Source organism: Lygodium microphyllum, chromosome 2 (assembly GCF_053477565.2).
Source record: "Lygodium microphyllum isolate KBCC chromosome 2, Lygodium_microphyllum_v1.1.10, whole genome shotgun sequence".
Lineage (NCBI taxonomy): Eukaryota > Viridiplantae > Streptophyta > Polypodiopsida > Schizaeales > Lygodiaceae > Lygodium > Lygodium microphyllum.
Genome location: NC_141136.1, coordinates 147,839,979 through 147,863,654, shown reverse-complemented (window position 1 = coordinate 147,863,654; position 23,676 = coordinate 147,839,979). Strand labels below are relative to the sequence as shown.

The window sequence follows — 23,676 nt, the reverse complement described above, 5'->3', positions numbered from 1 at the left end:
GTTGCAAGCCCACCGATCATCACTTTTAGCTTTTTCCATGCCCCAAAATCTACTAAATGGTCAAATTTGGCAATTATACATTTGCAAAGCACTCTATATAGGTCAAATTTGGCGAGTATTGGGAATGGTATGAATGTGTTGAGTCTCAATCCTTCGCAAAAATTATTGATTGGAATCCTATAAGAAGCCCAATAACCATGTTACAATGTCAAAATATATATTTGCACTAGGAATAATAAGGCAAGGCACTAGTACTTGGAAGTGTTGTAGTGACGTGATAGCTTGGTGAAGAATTGTTGATACTCTACCAATTTTTTGAATAGAGCTTTTTTATTGTTACTAAATTGAACACACATCTAATCGTTAGATTGGATGTGGCATCCACCATTGGTTATAAATCATGACATATTCTATATTTGGTCTTTCATCAAGCATGTCCACAAAAGTTTAGTAGGTTATCAACTTCTATATTTTTTCATCGAGCATATTCTATATTTTTTTATGGATCATCCAATGGTTATCAACTTCTCACTTTTTGTTGTTTTGTTACATGGATTATCCAATGGTTACGAGTAGGTGCGCACGCTTTCACCTCTGGCAAATGGCTCCACGCACTCGCAGCCATTCTTCGTCGGATGTCCATTCACGAAAAAATACCAGAGTAAGATGCCCTTTTTAATATTTGTTTAGGGTTTTCTTAACGTTCATTTTTTATTTCTCACATATTGTGTACCTCCGTTTCTTTTTTTTTAGGTTGCATCATCTCCTCGACGTACTCGTAGAGGGGCTCGGGCCACAGGCGCGTCTCAGACATCCTTTGAAAGAGAAGTGCCGAGCTACTCCCAGGTAAGTGTTTATCCTACTTTCCGTTGTTAGTAAGCATACTCCTAAGATGTGATACTTATAAATAGAATGTCACTTTGCATAGGAAAACCCACCATACATTGAGATCACACTAGCGGATGGGTCTCTTGCCCGTCAATGCCGTGTTGACATTCTTTGTCCGAAAAGACATGTCAACATTAAGAGACGGGCAAGGATGATACAGCATCTGAAGGATGAGCATGGTATCCATTACGATATTCCATGTCGAAAGACTGGCCGTCCCATAGGCGCACAACATGCTAGTCATCCTGTTGGTGCTTGGCACCGCCAGGCAGAGTCTCGTTTCTCTAACCTTGAACGAAAGCTGAGTTTGGCCCGAAGTAAGTATGAGAAGACTCAGCATGCTAGAGCGAGCTCATTATGGGACTTACTCGAAGATGCTGAGCGTACCATGGACAGGCAGGAGTATGTGGAGGCATTTGTGAATAGACAAATGAGCAAATATGACTCCAAACGAGATGAGCGTGTGCGGAGAACGCAGAGTCGAATAGCGGATGGGTACCAAAAACATGTAAGTCTCTAACCTAATATTGTTTGTTCTTCTGTAGTGTCATATGCAAATGCAATTTAATTACCTTGGCCTTAAGTTTATCATTTTTTAAATATGTAAATACACTCACACGTTGCTTTTTTTAGAAACGACCTCGCACACGAGATGAGGAGGATGTGCCCCATATTGATGATGAGGGTCAGGTCCTAGACCACCATGCGGAGTTGCAAATAGTGGAGCGAAACTCCCAGATGGACTTGGATAGCTTATTGCAGGCTGGTCCTCCATCCACCGGCGATGTTATGGACTCCCAGGTTAGTTTTTCACAATTTTGTGGCTTTTGGTTATGGTTATGGTTCAGGTTAGTTTATGGGCATTGTGTGGTTAGAATTACGTTCATGGTTATTGTTTATGGGCATTGTATAGTTCATGGGCATTGTGTAGTTAGGTTATGGTTATGGTAATCGTTTATGCTTATGGTTCTGGTCATGGCATTGTTGGTTGTGTAGCTTATTATGGTTATTGTTTAAGGTTATGGTTATGGCATTGTTTATGTTTATGGCTATGGGCATTGTTTATGGCTATGGGCATTATGGTTATGTTTATGGGCATGTTTATGGTTATGTTTATGCTTATGGTTATGTTTATGGTTATGCTTATGGTTATGTTTATGGCTATGTTTAGGGTTATGGTTATGTTTATGGGCATGTTTGTTGTGTTTATGGCTAATTGTATGGTTATGTTTATGCTTATGGTTATGTTTATGGGCATGTTTATGGTTATGTTTATGCTTATGGTTATGTTTATGGTTATGCTTATGGTTATGCTTATGGTTATGTTTATGGCTATGTTTAGGGTTATGGTTATGTTTATGGGCATGTTTGTTGTGTTTATGGCTAATTGTATGGTTATGTTTATGCTTATGGTTATGTTTATGGGCATGTTTATGGTTATGTTTATGCTTATGGTTATGTTTATGGTTATGCTTATGGTTATGTTTATGGCTATGTTTAGGGTTATGGTTATGTTTATGGGCATGTTTGTTGTGTTTATGGCTAATTGTATGGTTATGTTTATGCTTATGGTTATGTTTATGGGCATGTTTATGGTTATGTTTATGCTTATGGTTATGTTTATGGTTATGCTTATGGTTATGCTTATGGTTATGTTTATGGCTATGTTTAGGGTTATGGTTATGTTTATGGGCATGTTTGTTGTGTTTATGGCTATGTTTATGGTTTTGTTTATGCTTATGGTTATGTTTATGGGCATGTTTATGGTTATGTTTATGCTTATGGTTATGTTTATGGTTATGCTTATGGTTATGCTTATGGTTATGTTTATGGCTATGTTTAGGGTTATGGTTATGTTTATGGGCATGTTTGTTGTGTTTATGGCTATGTTTATGGTTTTGTTTATGCTTATGCTTATGGCATTTTTTAGGGTTTAGGGTTATGTTTATGGGCATGTTTGTTGTGTTTATGGTTATGGACATGTTTATGGCTATGTTTATGGTTATGTTCATGCTTATGGTTATGGCATTGTTTATGGTTATGGTTATGTTTAAGGGCATGTTCGTTGTGTTTATGGCTATGTTTAGGGTTATGGTTATGTTTATGGGCATGTTTGTTGTGTTTATGGCTATGTTTAGGGTTATGGTTATGTTTATGGGCATGTTTGTTGTGTTTATGGCTATGTTTATGGTTATGTTTATGCTTATGGTTATGGCATTGTTTAGGGTTTAGGGTTATTGTTATGTGTATTTTATGGTTATGGTTATTGTTTATGTGTATTTTATGTTTATGGTTATTGTTATGTATATTATGTTTATGGCATTGTTTATGGTTATTGTTATGGCATTGTAGGGCGAGGGGAGTAAGCCCTTCACGTCGCTCCTCCTATCACCTCGACCCACCCCTATCACCATCTCCTCCCCTCTTGAGTATCCAAGTGACGCTTCGCATTGCATATTCACCATTGGATGCAATTCGGTTGACACCAAGGTGAATTGCTCTCGTGCCAAGATGAAGGGGCAAAAAAGTGCCACCTCAAGGTGCGTTTTTTTTAAATCCAATGCTTTCATTGTGTTGTATTTCTTGTACTTGTGATTGGTTGCATTGTGTGTGGTTGTTTTTTGGTATTATTTTAGGTTAGAGACTTCCGCAAATATCGAGTTCGTGTCTCTATGCTCAAAGCTCCGTGTGGATGTCGACCGGGCTTTGTTGGATGCATTGCGGTGCGTGGAGGAGGCATCCACCCGTACCATGAATTTGTTCGCCATGTAAGTTTGTTAAACTAGTTATAGCTCTATTGGTTGTTGCCTGATGATTAGGACTAGGGGTTTTGTTGTTCTACTGAACTAATTTGTGCTTTTATTCATAGTTGGTTATTGTTATTGTTATGGTTATGGTTATTTTATGGTTATGGTTATTGTTATTTTATGATTATGGTTCTTGTTATTTTATGGTTATGGTTATTGTTATGTGTATTTTATGGTTATGGTTATTTCATAGTTGGATGGAGTATTTGATGCCGAGAGAGCACGTCCATGATGTATGCTTTGTGGATAGTCTGTGGTTTCCATACATCAATATGGTTGAGCCACAAGACGATAGTGTTTCGTTGAGGAATTACTTTGATAGTTGTGATCCCACGATGTCCACCTTTATCTTTCTGCCTGTGCTTGAGAGGTTAGTAGTCCCTTTATGCATACTTATTGTAAATGCTTTATCATAGCCCTTTGATGCGCTAGTTTTAATAGCATTCTTTGATGTGCAGGTCACATTGGTCTCTTTTTGTGGTCTTCAACCCTTTGCTAAGAAGGGTTGAAAAATTACCTCAAGATCATGGAGCCATCCTATGCCTTGACTCCTTGGAGTACACTGATTGCACGGCATGTCTACCTTATGTGCACAGGTATCGTAACATTCTATATGCACCTATGCTTTACGTTGTGTCACATATGTATTATGTTTATCTCTTTTGTGTCTATGTTTCAGGGCCGTGTTTGCACTATCAAGGCTTTGTACTGACCCAGTATGCGCAAGGTTTTTATCAGACGTGGAGAAAATGAAGCTCATCCACATTAAGGTATGTACTAAGAATGTGGCAGTACTACTGACACTTAGAGATGTAACATAGAGAAGTTAACATAAAGATGACTATAATCCCTTTTCGCAGGCCCCTCAACAGACAAATGCGGTCGATTGCGGATTTTATGTGATGGCTTTCATAAGACTACTCATCGAGGGTGGTGTGGTTGGGAAACCAACCAAAAACTGGGTAAGCCTATACTGGTATAAGTGCTTTTGCTATGCGACTTTGAATGGTCTTGTGTGCATACGTCAATCCATAATCAACTTTTTGTATTGCAGTTAACTAGAAAATGGTTCAATGCCACCTACATTACCACTTTGAAGGAGGACCTTTACCAGTGGGCGCTTGGAGTGTTGGAGCGGTGATCTTGTGTGGTTTTAGTCAATTTGTGACATTTAGCTAGATTGTGGCAGTCATGGACTTATGGTCTCACTTATGGTCATGAACTTGGTTTGTGGCAGACATGTACTAAGATTTGAATTCATGGTTCTTTTTGAAATCATGCATCTTTTTGGACTTTTTCTGATTCTTTGTGTGGTATAGAAATCATTAATTGATCTTATCTCAATGTTACTAATGGTTATGATTCAATGTTACTAATCTCACGATTTAATGTTACCAATCTAACGATTTCATTGCACCATAGCACTTCATTACATTATTCCATAGGATTCTTTGTTTAGAAATCATTAATTGATCTTATCTCTCTCTCTCTCTCTCTCAAATTGACCATAGTATCATGAATTGAACTCATAAACATTTGCTTCTTTGGTTGTGTAGTCACCAATGATTCAATGTTACTAATCTCACGATTTAATGCTACTAATCTCATGATTTCATTGCACCATAGTATTGGGGTTACATTATTCCATGGGATGTGTGGTTCAACTTGCTTTATCACATGTGTCAACTATGCTTCCCAACAATGCACCCATCATTACTAACTTAAGCTATCAATATTTGCGCAACTCTTTAAATATGAGAGCATGTCACATCTGGATTACATGAACATGTAGTGATAAGAAATAACCTGTTGGATGTGTTGCCAAATATACACACTAATTTCTAACTAGTAAAATCATATAATTATCCAATACGACACTACCATAAAATCCAAAACACCACCATAAAAACTAGCTAATTCCAGCAAATAGAGCAAGATAAAATCCAGGAGAACGTTATCCATTAGATGGAGAATCATGTGTACAGTACAAACATTTTGAACCTAGATGCCAAGACTTCTGTGATCGTGGACCCATCAGGGAACGAGAGAGAAAACTGACGCTCCTCATTCTCACTGTTGTAGGTGCAATACAAAATACGACAAGTGCCAATGTAAGACTCACCATACAATCGCACCGCCTTGCCGATCAAGATAGAATCCGCTGGATGAGGAGCATACCGCAGGGATAGAGGGAGTAGTGCATGGCAAGTATTGCATGAATACACTGCGAGAGGGTCCACCAAAAATGTTTTGGTGCAGCAATGAGGACAATATATCCGCGGTTTTGGGCTAAACCTTACACGACCCCTCCCTCGTTGATGCTTGCGCCTTAACACGCCTGTAATAGATGGACGCTTGGGTTGTGATGAGGACTCCCCCCTCTCATTTGGACGATGAGGATGATCCTTGCCATGCCCTAGGCGCGTCTGTGTCACATTTTCCTGGATCTGATAGATCCCACCCCTTTTAGGCATGTCAATCTCCTGTGGTGTGAACATGTGAACAAGAGACTCTTTAGCACTTTCCAGTTGGCGCATACAAGCATCCATCTGTGCCGCTGTGTAGGATGGAATCCCATCCTCGATCCTTTGAAGGAGGTCTCTAAAGTCTGCGATGGAGGACACGAGTTCCCCTTTCTGCACGCCACCATCGGAAGATGATCCCTCCAATCCTGTGATTTTATCGCCACCTGGTCTTTCCTTTATGTCATCAAAGACATGCGCACTATCGATGATGGGGAGAACCTCATGAAGGTGAGGAAAATAGCTCTTCAAGATGAGCCTCAAACCATGAAGATGTTTACAGTCAGTCGACCAATCAGGGCAATCACAGTAGTTTGATTGTACACTTACATGATACCATTTTGCATGTTGGGTGGTGCTTGCTATTTTAAACAACATGGTCCCCTCGTTAATGACTTGAAGAGAGGATGGATCTTGCTCATACCGCTGAAGAATCTTCTCCCCTGCTGCCAATCTAGCCGTATGACTCTTGCTTGACCCATAGACTTTGAAGCGCTCAGAATCAGCTGGCATAAAAAACATGTATAAGACAACAATGCATTTTAAGGAAAGGTCAAAAGTGCAAATAGAAAGGAAATTGACCACATTACCTATCTCTTGCTTTTGCTTGAAAAACTCCAAAGCCGATCCACCCATTCTAGAACCCGACGATGAGTCACCAACAAGGGCGTGCAGCAGATCCAAAATGGACCTGTTGATCCTAGCATCAAGTAGAGTGTACTTGATATATTGCCAAAGTCTCTCGATGAGGTTTGTTGTGTCGACATTGCCATGTGGAAACATGCGACCAAACTTGGGCCATCTTGCACGCCAAATACAATCTTTCCCACACCATCCATTGGTAACGTATCGGACCACATTCGGATGAGCGGAATAACGATGAAGCAATTGCTCAAACATATCATCAAACTGCGACTCTGTAGGGCAATGCATAAGATTGGACAAAGAGGCATACACATGATCACGCTCATCTGTAGGGACCTTGGTTCACGCAAGAACATGTAAAGTACTCACTGTCAAGCTCATGGAACTCACAAAAAGGCAATGCTTAAAAGTAAAATGGTATTGAAAAGGTGTACCTGTGGCAAGAGATTTTCAACCCATGCTTTCTTTGTGTGGAACCAGCATAGAATAATATGGCATGCTCGTTGACGCTTGTTGCCACCAAGGTAGTCAGTGGTCCAACAATGAGGGTCTTCCAGAACAACCTTCGAGAGCGCCTCCAGCTCTGGCTGGGACTTATCAATCACCAGGGCAGCAGGGCGAATATCTCCCATCCTAGAGAGGACTAGTCTCATGGTGATTTGCAAAGCCATAATCTCTTGGTTTGACCCATTGTCGCTAGTGCATAGCATAAACCAAATAGGGATACCCACCCCATGTTGGTTTGGTAAAACCGCCGCATAAAGCGGAAGACCAAACACATTGGTCTTGAATGTGCTGTCGATTGCCCAAGCATTGTTATTTGAGAACCTCTTACTCATTTGCAACATCCATTCGTCCTGGACTATCAGTACGAATGGTTTGTCCTTGTCCTCTATGGCATGAGGATTGTATGGTTGGCAATAGAGTACCTAAAAGACCATGTAGATGATAGTATCAAATAGATATACTAATTTTCACAGCTTATAAACGTTTATGAGAATATGTCAAATACCTTGTTTTGATCTCGTAGACGGAGAGCCTCCAAATACATTGCCATCCAATCATCCTTCGAAAGTTTGCCTGCAACAGGATGACACATAGAACATTGACGCTCAAAGCAACCTAGAACCATAGACAAAGGCTTAGAAGGTAGCATACCTTCAGTTCGAATTTGATATGATAGTGTCTGTACCTCCCTTGGTATCATGAAGAACCTGTAAATGACACGATCCAATGGAGAGGCATTTTTCAAATGAAACCGCTCCTTGCTAAGGCTCATCTTCGCAACGTGCCGACATGTCCCAACGTCAAACAGGTCATCCTTGCAACAATCAATCACAGTTGGATGCACGGGCAAGTGATACAAGTCGGCACGAGATCCAGGTACATGACCCTCGTGTGGTCCATGGACTCGTATAGTGACATCATAGAGATCGTCTTTGTACTCTATTTGCACCTTGAAAGGGCAACCACATTTCTTCGACGTTCGCAACCTGCGGATTTGGGATCCCTTTCGAGTTGCTCTACCACTGCGATGACATGCATATTCCACTATTGTCTTCCCTAAACCATGCTTTTTGGTTGAGCGAACCTTGCCCAACCTAACACTGTGTTCAAGCATGATTTCTTGAAGCCTCCGCTCAACAAGAGATCTATCTACAGTAAACTCCAAGATGGGCGCTCTTCTTTCTTGAACCTTCCCATGAACGAACAATGGGCCTTTATAACCATGGGGCCTTGTGAACACCTTGCAAGTACACCCACTGATGAGATCTCTCACATACGCAAGAGGAATGCCATGCCTTCTCAAGTCAGTACACCACGTGGATTTGATGGAATCAATTGTGACATTGATACCCTCGTGAGCACCTGTAACCTTGTTTATGTGATTTTCAAGGAATATGCTCTCCCACTCCTCTATACATGCAATGCGCAATGATGGCTCCGATTTCAAGGCCAATGTAATGTATCCATCGCCATTTCTACCAATGCAAAGACCTTCTCTGATTCTTCTCCACTTCTTCAAGTCGAGCAACTCCCTCCTGTGGAGTTGCTTGAGCACCTCCAATGTGATGGCCTTCTGCCCGCTCAAATCACTGACCATCAAGCTGTAAGTATCTCTATTAAAAGAGAAGTACTTCGATGAGGTATAGGTAGTTGGGCTTGGTGCATTGTTAGTGATTTCTTGTGGTGCCGAATCATTGTCTCCACTTAAGAAATCAAGCATCTCAACCTCGTCGCTTGATGATCCATCTAATGTCTCTTCATCCGTGTCGAGATCATCGATCTCAATGTCGCTTTCCATAATCCATGCGTGTTGACTACATACGTATATATCACCAAAACATCATTCCAATGCCACAATGCATCCAATGCAAATATGAGAGGAAGAAAGAGAGAGAGATATGCACCTTGTAGTGGAAGTCATGACCAAGAAATCGTAATATGAACCTCAAACCTTTGTTCCAATGATCGCGTGAGCTTGTATGCGCTTGGAATATGGGCATCCAACCTCGGTTCACAACAGCACACGAATGCGCCCTGCGTGCAGGATTTTCCTGTGGGTAATACCGAGAGCTTTTCGGCTTTCGGTACCAGGTCCACACAGTTTACTTTAATGGCTGGGTTTACTTTAATGGCTGGGTTTACTTGTAGTCCACGATTCAAAAATACCTATCAGAGATAGTGGGCCCCGCTGAATCTACTATCTCTTACTGCCAGCCCATGCCATCAATTTTAACGACTGGCGGTGCATTTATAGTCCTGGATGGGTTTACTTTTGCATGTGGCTGCGAACATCCCCGAATTTCGAGACGCCGTTGCTCCGTCAGATCCAAGTTTCCGGCTGGTTGGGTTTCTATTTGCGGGTTGGGTTTTGTTAATCTGGATGGGTTTACTTCTGCATAAAGTAGCGGCTCTGATGCGAGCCTTTTTTCGGGGTGAAGAGGAGCCGTTGATCCCAACTCCCCGAGGTCATAAAGACCCCGTGGGAGATAGTGCTGAGGGGGTGCGGGTGCTGCGGAATCCGGATATAGAGGCATGTTTATTGTTACGTTCTCAGTGGGGGCCCCGGCTCCGCTCTGGACTCTGGACTCCGGAGGGAAAAGTGCAAAAGTTTCTAACGTAACAAGAGCCAGACAAAAGAAAAAGCGCCCCTGGCCCACGCCGCAGCTTGCGTGCTCTACAGAAAACCGCTTCTTCTACTTGCACGCAGTTTTTGTTTTTTTCCAAGAGTATCCAGATTCCAGACATTTTGTAGAACGTATTAAATATAATCGATTCGACCACTCGAAAATATTGCCCGCGGATTATATCCTGTTTGTCCCGACCAGGAATCCTGTTGGATATTGCAAGTCGAGATCTCTAGCTCTTTTATGCGGGGGCCGCGGGTGATTTAATTTTTCCCGAGTGTGTGATTCCGTCCAGTCTCCGGTGCGTTCTTTGAGAGAGAGAGAGAGAGAGAATCGTGACAGCTCACATGTGACATGACCCCTAGGCCTTCTCCTCCTCGGACCCACTCCATTTCATCTGTGAGTCACGACACAACGCATCCTGCCACAATCCATTCTTCTCTTATCCTCTAAAATTCTCGTAGAGGCCCGTCCCACTCACTGCAGCGGCTGCTTGTGCAAATGGGGCTAACAAGTGGTCACCACAGCGTAATAAATTCAAATACACAACAAAGAAAGTCGTATTAATTTGCTATAGTACCCTCCCATGATTGGTTCATGAGCATAGCAAGCTTCAAATAGACCAATGATAATTGATAATTGATAATAGACGAGGACAATAGGAGTTCTCACATTGTATTTGTCTATCATTTTATGTGTTTTAGACACTTTACATGGAAGGCGCATTAGTGCATTTCTTTTTGTGCACTTTTGGCTATTTTTTAAGGGCTTGACTACATTTAGGGTTTTCCCTCTTTTTTGCCTATATATAGGTAGCATGTCCTCCCACTTTCATTATCCATCATTGATCCTTCGTGATTAGCCAAGCCTCCTTATTTTCTCATTCCCCTGCTACCGTGCCCACACTAGTGCATAGAGTTGCTTGTTGGGGCTGACCATTGCAATCTTGTACCTTCAACCAATGCAATCACATTTTTCCTTCTCTCTCCTACATTCGCTTTGTCTCCTTCTTCTCTCCATGTTCACTGAGTGTTTACTTTCCTCTTTCCGTTGTGTACTCTTACATGATATTAGAGTCATCGTGGGAGCGAAAGATCTCCAAGAGGAGTCAAACAGGGTAGAGTGGCCTATTTCCAGCTCATTTTTAGGCTACATTCACCAAGGTAGATTTGTGTTCTTCTCTTTTGGACGGCCTCTACCAGGCTAGACGGCACCATTATTGTACCTGAGCGGTGTCAAATAAGCTAGGCGGCCATTCTATTGGGGTTGGACAATACCAAAATAGACCTGTGTTTTCTACAAGTAGCCCTTGGCACACATGCTACATAATCAATCCTTGTACTACTTGTGTTTTTGTGCATGCATCCCTTGTATCCCTATGTTTTGTGCATGCAAGTATTGGTCCTCTTGGGTAGCACATTTGTAGGCTAGGTGGCACATATTCTCTGCTAGGAGGCATATTTACAAGCGGATATATTTCTTTCTTTGTTGCGTTCTCATACTTGCTAGTCTTTACCTTGTTGGGCAGTCTCCATAGCACGCCAACATTAGGGCAGATTTGCGTTTACTGCAGGAACTCGCTTTCTGGGCACTCCTAGCCCTTGGATTGGCTATGTTTGTAGGTTGAACACCTATTTTCCTCTGCATTTACTTCTCCTTTCTCTACCCAACATTGTGTGTTTCCTTCAGTTATTAGATACTCCTAGTCTACCTTGCCCCAATCAATCTTCTTCTATATAGTGGCTCGACGGACCCCAATTATCTTGAGGATGCCTCTTATCGGTCACCTTTATTCAAGTGGCAACATCTTCTTTGTTTTCTTGCAGGTATTTCTTGAAGGACATATATAGCCGACATGTATGCTATGGGGGATCTTGTGGTTCGTGATCATTCAAACCGACCACCATCTTATTACTCTTTCCCATTATATTCTTCCAGGGCTTCTAGTCCTTGATTGGCACTAATGGCATCTCCTAAGTAGGTGCCAATCCTATCCTCTCTCTCTGCATCTGACAAGCTAGATGGGGTGAACTACCCTCTACAGCCATGCCACATGGAGTGTCTCCCCAATCATTGTGACCTTTGGAATTTTGTTACAATCCTTATACCCTAACCTACGGTAGATCCTTATGATGGTATGACCGTCTATTTGGTAGCTTTATGGGATCAATTGAATGCTAGAGCCTACTCTTTTCTCTTATTGAGTTGTACGGATTTTGTGATCATACATGTTCTATGTATCCGCACCGCTATAGGGATTTGGAGGAGATTGTCATCTCTCTTCCAGATCCAAACGTTTGTGCATCAATTATTTCTTGAGTTGAAGCTACAACAGCTTTCAACCTCATTGATTCCCCTACGATGAGGAATCACATCCACAAGATGGAGGAGATTTAGGATGAGCTTTCATTCCTTGGTATAGACATTTCTTCGAAGGACCTAGCTGTGACAATTCTCCCACATCTTTCCTCATCACTGACATATGATGTCTTCTACACTAGACTTCTCACTTCTTATAGTTAGAAGTCTCTCGCTTGGGAGGAGCTAGTTCCATTGATGCTTGAACAGGATGTGCATCACAATGAGACAGTTTCTTGCAGAGCCCATGCACATGGCCATGCTTATGCATTTTTATCTCTAGGTAAAGTACAAGCCAAGCAGAAGAAAGGGAAGAGAAAGAAGTTGGAGTCATCTTTCAACTATGATACAAATCTTGTGGGGAAGTGTAGAGGATATCCCACGTGTCCTCATTGTGGGAAGACCTTACACTCCGAGGAGAAGTGTTGGAGGATATACCCTCACCTTCGTCTGTTGGGAGCAAAGGGTGGGAACCTTCATCTACCTCTACTTCATCACTCGCTATTTACATTGAGTTAGTATTTCTACTCATTTATCAAGTGGAGGAGCCTTCTTTCATATCTCTTCTTCTGAGAAACCTTGGCTCATTGCCAGTGGTACATTGAGTCCTATGACTCCATGAGGTGATTTTTTAGAGGTTCTCTGTCCATCAGAGGGTATTTTCATTTCTTGTCTTTAGTGGTGTTGGCACCTTGCTGCTATTGTCTAACTGTCCATTGACCTCCATTTCTTAGGCCCTACTTGTTCCTAACATGGGCTTCCCTCTCCTCTCAGTTCATGGTCTTCCTAGTCTCGGGACCTATATTGTCTACACCAAACCAATTGTCTTTGTTATGGGGATTCTTCTACAATAGCCACTTTTGTGATAGGTTTGCCAAAGAGGGGGCTATCTATGCTCCATTTCCCTACCTTTGTGATGGGCCCTCTAAGGCATCTTTCTAATGCTACACACCCGTTCCCAATTGCACACCATTTATCCCACAAGTCCCATCCTATCCCCCATCATCTCCTTTGGTGGTTCCCTTGTACCTCCCATCCCTTTCAGAGGGGGATGATATTGGTGATGCGGCTATGGATTTCTTAGTCTTTTGTGTTTCAAAAGGGGTTTCCTAGGATCATGAGGAGTTTCTTCAAGGTTATGGCGCCTTCGATAGTTCCTCACTATCATCTCATAGTTGGATTAGAGGCTTGGCTCACCCATCCTCAACTGCAATTTTCTAAAGTGATCCATTCAAGGCCTCTTTGTTTCCTTTGCCCTTTGGTGGGCTTCTTTTTTATGGATTTTGCATGGAGAGGGGGTCTTACTCCTTTGCTAGAATTCTTCATCGACAAACTACGTCGACATTGGTACTCTTTCTGCCTCAAGAAAGTTACTATATGTATATCATCCACATCACGTGTTCAAGGCCTATTTATAAATATCCTTATCTTTGAAATTTTCATGAATAAAAAATAACCCTTTCTATTCAATCTGTAGATAACCCCCTCATATTACACCTTCTATGTGAAAAAAATATATAAAAATGGTATTTTAAAAATACCTTATTTTGAACCCATGTGATACACACATATATTCATGAGTAACTTACCCGAGCTTCCTGCCACCCTCGAATCCACATCTCCTTTGGCCTTTGGCACATCTAGGATCTAAGAGGTGGCATTAATAGTCGTGTGTGACTTGTGTGTTCATCTCCTACCTATGAGTCTCAGTCTGAGTCAAACAAGGACATTAAGAGCTCTAACATCGTATTTGCCTATCATTTTATGTGTTTTACACACTTTAGATGGAGAGCACATTAGTGCATTTCTTTTTGTGCACTTTTGGCTATTTTTTAGGGGTTTGACTACCTTTAGGGTTTTCCCTCTTTTTCACCTATATATAAGTGGTATGCCCTTCCATTTTCATTATCCATCATTGGTCCTTCATGATCAGCTAGCCCTCCTCATTTTCTCATCCCCGTGACTACTGTCTGGTGCCCACACTAATGTGTAGAGCTATGTGTTGGGATTGACTGTTGCAGCCTTGTACCTTCAGCCATTACAGCCACATTGTTCCTTCTCTCTCATACATTCTCTTTGTCTCCTCCTTCTCTCCTTATTCACTTTCCTCTTCCGTTGCGCACTCTCACAAGTCCATGTTATCCTCCACATAAAGCAAGCAACTCATTGAGGAATGTTGCCATGTGAAAAAATAAATTGCATTTTCTCCAAGGCATCAATAGTATAATGTGGATTCTATCATCGATTGAATACACAACTTTGTGTTAGTTCACCAAGGTCTCAATAATAAAATGTGGCAAAAGTTAAAATCAAGTGAAGAGGATTGAACTACATGCTGTTTTCAGTTGCATAGGAGCAAGACTATTGACGGTTAAGAGATCATCAATGAGGTTTGGATCATTGTGATCAACATGCATAATCTTCTTATCCTTCTATCTATGGCTCCGAAGAGCAACAAATTGAAGTCTTGCCACCATCAAACTAGAGTATTTGGGAGATGGAAGATTCAAAGTGTTCAGAGCAAATTGCCAAGGATGAGCTTGTGATGTAGAAGAGTTGTCTCGGGTTAGTGAGGCATATTCATGGAATTAAAGTGAAGAATGTTGGTTCTTGCTTGGGCTCTCATAGTTGATACTCGTACAAATCTCCATTAATAAAGATTTGAGGATCTCTTTCGCCTTTTTAGATTCTCTCATCTTCTATTGGGTTGTGGAAATAGGACTTTGCACCTTATAGTTGGTATCAAAGCCAAGTCACGGCAATGGATGAGGAGTGATTGGATCATAGGATTCCAAATCTTTTGCTTCCTCTCTACAGTAGGTTGTAATGATTTGCTTCCATGGATGTTTTGAATGAATACTATGTACATAGACCTCATGATGCAGCTCTAGTAGCACAAGTAGCAACAAGGAAACACATAGTGGTATCATTTCACCAAGAACTACGTATTCTCCAAGGTTGGATTACTTTTTCCCATTTGATGGTCTCCTAGCTCCAATGAGAGTTTGCCAACACGGGGTGACGTATGGAGCAAAGGTTGGAGTAGTTGGTGGTTCCAAATTTAGCTAACAAAGAGTTGTGTATGGCAAGCCCACGTTGTAACTCTTGACTAGCTAGCAACAAGATGACAAATACTATTACAAGGTTCCCGCAACCAAGTTTACATGGAAGATTGGAAGGGGCTAAGCAAGAGTGCTCACCTACCCCTACTCGTGTTTTATCTACTTTTGATCTTTATCCAGAGGGTTCCTCAGACTACCGCAAGGGTTCTCATCCATCTTTTGTGTCTTTCCTATGTCTTCAATCTCTCCCAGTGAGAAGGAACAAATGGGAAAGAGACTAATGATTTCAAAGTTCAATGACAAGTGAGATGAGAAGCTTGTCTACACTTGGGTGAAGGGGGTAGATTGTACCTTTGCCTCTACGTGGCAAATTAAGGGATTTAAGATTCTCCATGTTTAGAAGAGTCTATATTAGGATGATGCGGCTTGGTGGGAGTCATACCTCCAAACACATACAGTGGACCCTTAGGCCTAGATGTGTTTAGCCATTCTTCAATACTTTACTGTACCAAACTACAAATTGCAGTAATGTAAGGCCATGGAAATCTTTTAAGCAAAAGCACGAGGAGAATTTGACACCTTCTTCACTCCCTTCACCAAATTTCTATTGATGTATCCATTTCACCTTACTGGGGACGAAATCATTTCAAGATCATAGACAGCTTGCATACTACCATTTTGAGTATGTCAAGGCACAACGTCTAAATTCTTTGAAGCAGGGCATGGGATTAGCTACCACCTATGAGCAATGAAGAGATCTTGCAGGCAATACTAGAGTGTTCGAGAGATCAGGATTCAGTAATCTAGAGTGTGCGTGGATAGAGTTGTCCCAAATTGGACAGTGAGGTGGCTTTGTGGATTGTAAATCTCCATTAATTGTTGTAATAAAGACCTGAGGATCTCATATACGTTTTGGGATTGATCTTGCTTCTCTATGCTTAATTGAACTGTGTTTTTGAACTGTTCAACATATTGCCTGTTGGAATTGTTATACACGAGTACCCCAGGTATCTCTATCTCTCTATTCTCAGTTAATTATATTGCATATCACTGATCCTCATTCTAACAAAGTGGCTTGATATTTCTTCACCATAGCTTGGCGGATACTTGCTCTTTGGTTCATAGCTACAGCCTCTGGTTCTAGTTCTGAGCTCTCTGGATTTCCTCTACATCTCTACTGTTCCTAGAGTCTTCTTCAAAGTATGGTGGCTCCCAGCATGCTTTATTGAATTCTCTCAGTGGCTGCTTTCTTGTGGCTTTGGTGGCCCCCTTTCTATGTCACTGTCCAGATGAGATTGTGCCATAAGCCTTCTGTGGATGATCGATGGTGGTTATCGATGCAGAGAGGGTCACTATGTTCTTTAGTGGCATGGCCAATTTTGTTCCATTGATGGACTTATGGATGTTGCATTGACTCTTGATCCCTCAGATTGACTCGAATGGCGGTTTCATGTCAAGGAGACAAGCTGACTTTTCCTATGGCATGGCTAGGCGAGACTAATGCTTCACAGGATTGCCTACACGAGTTCCAATATTCCCAGATCTCCTCTACTGTGACCCCTCTCCTCCTCTAGTGCATGTCTTTGCATGGAGTGATGATGCCCCTATCCTATAGTTGTAGAGTATCACTCTTCATGTCTTCTTGGGGTAGAGGACGATTGTGAGAGTGCAGATGTAGGGATATCGATGCCGACCTTACACTTGTATGATGCAATGGACCCTGAGGGAGGCTTTCTACATACATCAACATAGTCTGGTGGTTCAAATCCTGGGGTTGGTTTGACTTTCAAGTGCACGATGGGAGGTTTGGACAACGAGCATTGTTTACTCCTAGTCCATCACCACATTGGGGGACACTTTTGACGGTCTTGCGAAAGACGAATCCTTCATGATCATGATGTCCTTTTCCACAAAGTTGTTCATGATAGACACAAAGATCTGACTATTTCATTTTCTATGATCAACATTCAAGTATGAATGGCATCAACTTATGCTTCTTCTTTAGATGTCTTCTCAACTGGGAGCATGACCTAGAGCTAGAGTCTTGGAGCACTTCCTATGGTTCATTCAAGTACTTCAAGCGTCTTCTTCGGGCATTAGTTATCATTGTTTTATGTTTCATGTTGGTATAGGTTTTTAGCAAATCATTGTGGTGGTAAGGGACCTGGTGATGGTTCAAATGGGTTTGTTGTGCCACATCATCGTATATTTTATTGTACTAACGCCCATGATTTGAGAGAGAGTCTTGGCGGTTTATATTTCATGTGTAGTAAGCTTTGTATTGGGTGCCTTTTTCGGCTGTTTGGTAGCCCGTTTAGGCCTAGCTCATTTAGCAGTGTACATTTCATACATGTTGGGCTCTTTACTAGGCTTTGTACTGGGTGCCTTTATGGACAGTTGAGCAACCCATTTAGGGCTAGCTCATTTGTCTCAAGTCTCATCCTGGATTTTATATATATACTCCACTCCTCCATTCTTGTTGTATCGAATCACATCTACTTGGAGAGGGGGAGATTGGAGCTATTACTAATCACTCCAAGTGCCATTAACCTATGTAATACAGTACATCTCTTGTGTTATATTATGAATTCCATTTCCCATTCATTCATTGCTTGAGTTCGTGTGTTCTCTATTTCACTGTTCATTCTTCTTAGTGTTCAACAGTTGTGATTCTTCTGCTCCTGTTGCTCCTCCTCATCACATATGGCTGGGTTTACATATCTGGGAAAAGCATGGGCCAAGATTGAAGACAAATTTTAAGGTGGGATTTCAACCGTTGATCCCAACTCAATGGGTACTTGATCGATTCCAAATTCCAAGGTGAGATGTCAACCATGAAAACAGTAAAGAGAGCAACCTAATATAGTCATGGCACAACCATATCAGCACTATCCAAAACATGTTGATACTATTGACCTTACCAGTAGGATACACCTTCTCACTTGGAACTCTACTATTCAGAATCCCCACTAGCATCATTTTGCAAATCAGCTGACTTGACCAGCATACAATTCAGGTGCTACAGATACAAGAAATGCACATAGCATTAACATGGATACAGTGAGGCTCTATTATCCAGGATGAAAGGACTTCAGAGGTACATAGATAAGGTTCCGATTCCCCATGCATGCACCCAGACCATGGACATTTTGTTTAAATTATCATAACTAGCAATGATGGATAGGCAAACTTTAACCGCAGAAAGAAAACCATGCCAGCGATACATAGCACAATCTAGCTGTGAACAACTGGTTACGCTCATTGCACTTGGCTTTTTCAAATCTCAGTAAATTCCAGAGTTTGACACTGGAATTTAGACATTAAATGAATACACACAGCTATAAATGCTGCTGCAGCAAAATTTTCTGGGCAAACCTACAGCAGACAGATCCCAGACAGCGCCTTAAGGTGAGCAGGCATTGGCGTAACAATCATCTCACTAGTAAGTCCAAAGAAAACCATCCACATGCCTGTTTCCTGAATCAAGCTAAGGGCTAGTCCTTGCAGCTTTTTCATCCTCAATAGTCAACAGTGACTCAGTGTTTGTAAACACTTTAGAGAGATTGCCCCAGTGAAAACTTGTAGACGTGTGGAGAGAGTAACTCATACAACTAAAGAAATAAAATGGCCAGGTCTTCTATAACTGAAGGAACCCAAAGAACTTCCTCTCCAGTCATTGTTTGTCTAAGCATGAAATGCCAATCCAAAACCTGTGAACTAGTAACGCAGCATTCCAAGAATGTTGCTAAAGCATCTACAAAGCAACCTCAAAGACTGCAAACATCAATATAAGCACACCTACCATTTACATAGTCTTTCAGTTTTACCAGCTTTTCTCATCACAAATGACTAAACCCAAAGAACTAGACCTGACAAACAGAAGCATCTCCTCATCACTAATGTGATGTTTATGTAGCAGCAAATTCTTCATTGAATCAAATACCCAATACAAACTCACACTGACACAGCTTGATCAGACATTCAGCAACAAATGCCGCCTTAATGCTGGAATCACAACATCTGGAGAGCTGAGCTGTGGCAAGTGTCCCTCAGTTGGAAGTACCTCAACTATGCTCTTGGAACCAAGGTTTTGATGTAAATAATCAGATACAACCACTGGCACCGCCAAATCCTTACTGCTCTGAAGGATATGGCATGGCACTGATACATATGGCAAAATCGCTCTAAAATCACTCTCAAATATGGTTTTTGCAACCCCATAGGCTATGTCAGGCCTTACACTAAACAAAGTCCTGCTGAACTCCTGTACTGCAAACGAGTCCATGTCATCCCCCACTGCCAGAGGGGCAAAACCTGAGACCCAGGCCTTGAAATTGGATTGCATTGCTTCAAACAATTGATCAAGATCCTCCTGCTCAAATCCACCAAAGTAATTCACATCATTAAGGTACCTGCAAGAGGAATAACAGGAGAGGTATCAGTGTCTGCATGTCCATTCTTAAAGAGACGTCCAATGGATAGTCTCATTTGTAAAATAAGAGCCTGAAAGAGCACAATTAGGACAAATAAAGATGCTGGTAACATGCCTGGGTGAAGCAGAAATCAATATTAGCTTCAAGAATAGATCCGGGCGTTCAATAGAAGCTAAGCAGCCAACCATTCCCATGACCGAATGGCCGATGTAGATGCATGAGGTAACTTGAAGCTCCTCCAATATGGCAAGCAAATCATATGCATAGCCATGGAGAGTTGTGTAGCGCTCGAAACTGAAGTAGTCAGGATTGGTAGTGCCTGCTCCCAGGTTGTCAAAGAGGATCAAACGGTAGTCATCAACCAGGTGAGGAATAACCTGCTTCCACACAGACTGATCCGTCCCGAAACCATGACCCAAAACCACAACCTCCTCCCCAGACCCAATAATTCTCACGTTGTGCACTTCCAGGAGGGACATGGCACCCTCCTTTTTCAATCCCCTGGTGGTGTACCCGGCGATGCAGAGACTACACACTGCACCTCCAGCTCAGCTGGAAAACAAGAAAATCTGTCAGATTGACTTAATACAGCAATGTTAAACTTCCACAGAGAGCTCCCCACTCATCGTTCGTGGTCAATCATGTACAGTGGTCGCATTCATGGTACAAGCAGAGCACTGACGGTCATAGGGGTTAGGTATGCAAACATGGGAAAACATCCTTAAGACAGCTAAGTTACGTGATTGCAGAAACTATATAATATCTTCAATTTTAGTAGCAGGTGCTATACACAGAGAGAGAGAGAGAGAGAGCCGGTTTCGATTATCACATTACCGATGCACAGTCGGGTATAGTCAATGCTCAAATGAGGGTGAAAAGTCGGTCTTACTTCGTAATAAGAGAGACAAAATCTCCAACAAATCCCCGAGCCCCAAAATCAATGGAGGCAGACTCAAAAAATAACAAGAAAAACAACAAGTACTCGGTAAATCGAACGCAAGAGAACTGCATATACCAAGATGTGAGGCACCCAAATCAAAGTGAGGCGCGGTGAGCATGACACAGGCGAATCACGATCGTTTCTAATTCTGCACACACCCACGCACATACACAGACAGAGAGAGGGGGGGGAGAGAGAGAGAGATAGAGCTATGGTCTCCACCTTTGCAATGGAGGCGCGATGTGTCTTCTGTCGGTCGACTGCAGGTGAGGGAAATTGGGGAATATTAGTCCTTGAAGGAGCAAATATCCTCCAGTTTGGCAAGGCCAGGCTAGGCTCTATAGGACATTACAAACTTTAGGCCCTAAAGGAGAGAAGGCCTCTTTTTTTATCATCATTAGTACAGAATCTTTTACCAGGGTAACAAACCAAAGCCATTCATTGATCGTGCTCCCCTACAGTCCATTCACACCAATATGTGTCCCCATTTCGTCGCAACATCGACGGCGATGCTCACAACAAAAAACCAAGGCTCAGTTTTGAGTCAATCGTACAAATTGGAAAAAGATTATAAACATTAGAACAAGAGGCTTTAGAGTGGGTTAAAACTAGCTATTTTCCCACGCATTTTTCAAAAATGCCATTCGAAGCCTTGAAACAAACTTACCTATTTTTAAGTTGAATGTTTTGCACTTGCAATCAACAACATTTTCCTTGAACATGACTCAAGGGTCATCGGAGCGAGTGTCAGTTGACCAAGCCTCCTCCTTCCCAAATTAGTAATGTCACTAAGGTCGAGTAGGATGCTCTTGGATTCTTGACTTTGACTTTGTGGTTACATCACACCATATAAATTACTAAAGCATAGACCAAATCATTTGCCCAATCATACCAAAGTAAGCAAGGATTATGTTTTCTACATGAACATGGTTTACCAATTAAGCATCCATTGGGTCTGAGGCACATATTGCTCCAACCATTTCTGCATTGTATGAGGAGGCTATTTATTTGCACTCTTTAAATGGTTGTTTGAGTGCCTTTATTATGGCTTGTTGCCAAAAAGATAGAATCTAATTGCATGGAAAGTTTGATGGATCATACAAACTTGCATGTTTATAACCATGCACTTGCCAAAGGGACTCCCACATATAATATGCTTTGTACAAAAAGTGTTTTTATGTAGCATGTGCTACCAATCGTAAGACATGTTTTCTCCTACCAAAAAGCATTCATCATCCTTTGTATCCTAGGGTTATCATAAGGTGCAACATGTTGAAGGGCCGCCTTCAATATCAGAGTAAGAAAATTTCCCAACACTTGTTTCTCAAGCCTAAGGAAATAATCCAACAAATCTCCTTATTACCAAGTGAAACCCCTAATTGTGAGTCAATGATGCATCAATGGCACCTTTAGCATCGAATTGGCTATTCTATCAAGTCTAGAGATATGGTTGACTATACAAAACACAAACTTAAAACTAAATTGATCCCTTGTATCCAAAACAATTGTAAGGGTTGTGATAAAGTTGTTTACCTAAAGTTCAGAAGCTCAATTTGACCTAGTTTGCTTATTTTACAGGGAAATACATTTTTGTCTTGTGTAGTATATATTTACTATTACATAGTATACATTTACTCTCAAGCAGTACATACTTGCATCATTAAAAGAAATTTTGTGAGCATCTATAATCACTCTTCTTTCGATTTAGAAATGTTTGTGTGAACCTTCAAGTATAAAGCAAGCTCCATGGTTACAACTAAAAAGCCATATAAACACCCTTAAGTGAAGAATTCCTCTTTGGATGTCAGTCATGCCTTCCTAGTCACTCTTTTAGGTCCCCTAAATTTCAATCTTCAATAGAGGCCATAGATTTATGGAAATTAAGAGATGTATATTTGTTAACAAGCTTTAACAACATTGTACAAAGTTTTCATGAGTATAGTAGGTTCTCACCCTTGAACATTGAAAATGACTTTTACAGTGCATACATCATGTTTTGTATTCTTTCAAATTGCTTTCCAAACTAAAGGGAATGTCAAATATGTTATTTTTGTGTTTAGAAGGTTCTATCATTACTAGTCATGAAACTTGGGGTATTGAGACACAATTGACTTGTAAAAGAATATATATACGTGTAAGATTGACACTAATAGGAAGAAAGCTACTTCTTCCCTTAATAGATCACTTGAGAATCTAATTAGTGTTATTAATGCATTCCAAGCCTTCTGAAATAGACTCCAAGTCCTAGCATATGAGGATGCTATTATCAAAGGGAGAATGAGGTGTTTGGCCCATCAACAAGTGCTTTCCCCCTCTTCACTTTTATAATACATATTCGCCATGCATGAAGCATCAAAAACATGTTACCAAATAAGCAATGAAAGTAAAACCTAATTTATTGATTATGCTCAAGAATAGATATTATTTACATTAGAACAAGCACACAAAGCAAATCCACACATGACCATGACATGTAAATAAGCCTTAATCTAGGCACGATTATGTGCACATAAACATGTAACTATGAAGACCTTTGTGAGGATATGAATAACCAAGCCATAAAAAGCATTTATATATTCATGTTTGCCATTGAAGGAGAATAACTACATATGTGTAGAGTAATATTTGCTATGCTTAAAAAATAGGTCTATTCACCAAGAACATTGGTAATGTATTTACCAAGAACATTACTTACTTCACAAAACGTTAACAATCCTTGTGAGACTTAAAGTAGTTTGTTCCATTGTAATTATCACATTGTTCATTAATTATGTTGGAGGAACTAAACTATGCATTGAAGCCAACATAACCTCCAACATAAAAAAATTTGACATCACATTTTTCAATATCTCGAATCACAATACCATATAGAGGCACTTTACCACCTTGA

At 41.1% G+C, this 23,676-nt stretch overlaps 3 protein-coding genes across 5 annotated transcripts; 1 reads left to right on the top strand and 2 right to left on the bottom strand.

Moving 5' to 3' along the window:
- The first annotated feature begins 638 nt into the window (after positions 1-638).
- On the top strand, positions 639-4,516 carry LOC148040449 (uncharacterized). Its single transcript, XM_087664014.1, has 8 exons — positions 639-661; positions 754-846; positions 929-1,396; positions 1,522-1,835; positions 3,525-3,656; positions 3,889-4,065; positions 4,154-4,291; positions 4,375-4,516. Exons 3-8 carry the CDS (start codon positions 1,040-1,042, stop codon positions 4,514-4,516), a joined length of 1,260 nt encoding a protein of 419 aa, XP_087520140.1. The 5' UTR covers positions 639-661; positions 754-846; positions 929-1,039.
- Positions 4,517-5,644: 1,128 nt separating this feature from the next.
- LOC148040448 (uncharacterized) lies at positions 5,645-9,143 on the bottom strand. Its single transcript, XM_087666581.1, has 5 exons — positions 8,021-9,143; positions 7,875-7,942; positions 7,297-7,791; positions 6,808-7,198; positions 5,645-6,723 (listed from the first exon to the last, which is right to left on the bottom strand). The coding sequence occupies exons 1-5, from the start codon at positions 9,087-9,089 to the stop codon at positions 5,669-5,671; spliced, it is 3,078 nt and encodes a 1,025-aa protein (XP_087522707.1). The 5' UTR covers positions 9,090-9,143; the 3' UTR covers positions 5,645-5,668.
- Positions 9,144-19,320: 10,177 nt separating this feature from the next.
- Positions 19,321-21,167, bottom strand: LOC148040447 (karrikin insensitive 2 receptor CA-like). Of its 3 annotated transcripts, none has more exons than XM_087699476.1 (3): positions 21,009-21,167; positions 19,961-20,398; positions 19,321-19,825 (listed from the first exon to the last, which is right to left on the bottom strand). In XM_087699476.1, the coding sequence occupies exons 2-3, from the start codon at positions 20,323-20,325 to the stop codon at positions 19,387-19,389; spliced, it is 804 nt and encodes a 267-aa protein (XP_087555602.1). In that variant the 5' UTR covers positions 20,326-20,398; positions 21,009-21,167; the 3' UTR covers positions 19,321-19,386. The 3 variants fall into 3 exon arrangements, with proteins under 3 accessions (XP_087555602.1, XP_087555615.1, XP_087555608.1); XM_087699489.1 differs by lacking the exon at positions 21,009-21,167 and adding an exon at positions 20,862-21,002; XM_087699482.1 differs by lacking the exon at positions 21,009-21,167 and adding an exon at positions 20,681-20,838.
- Between the last annotated feature and the right edge of the window lie 2,509 nt (positions 21,168-23,676).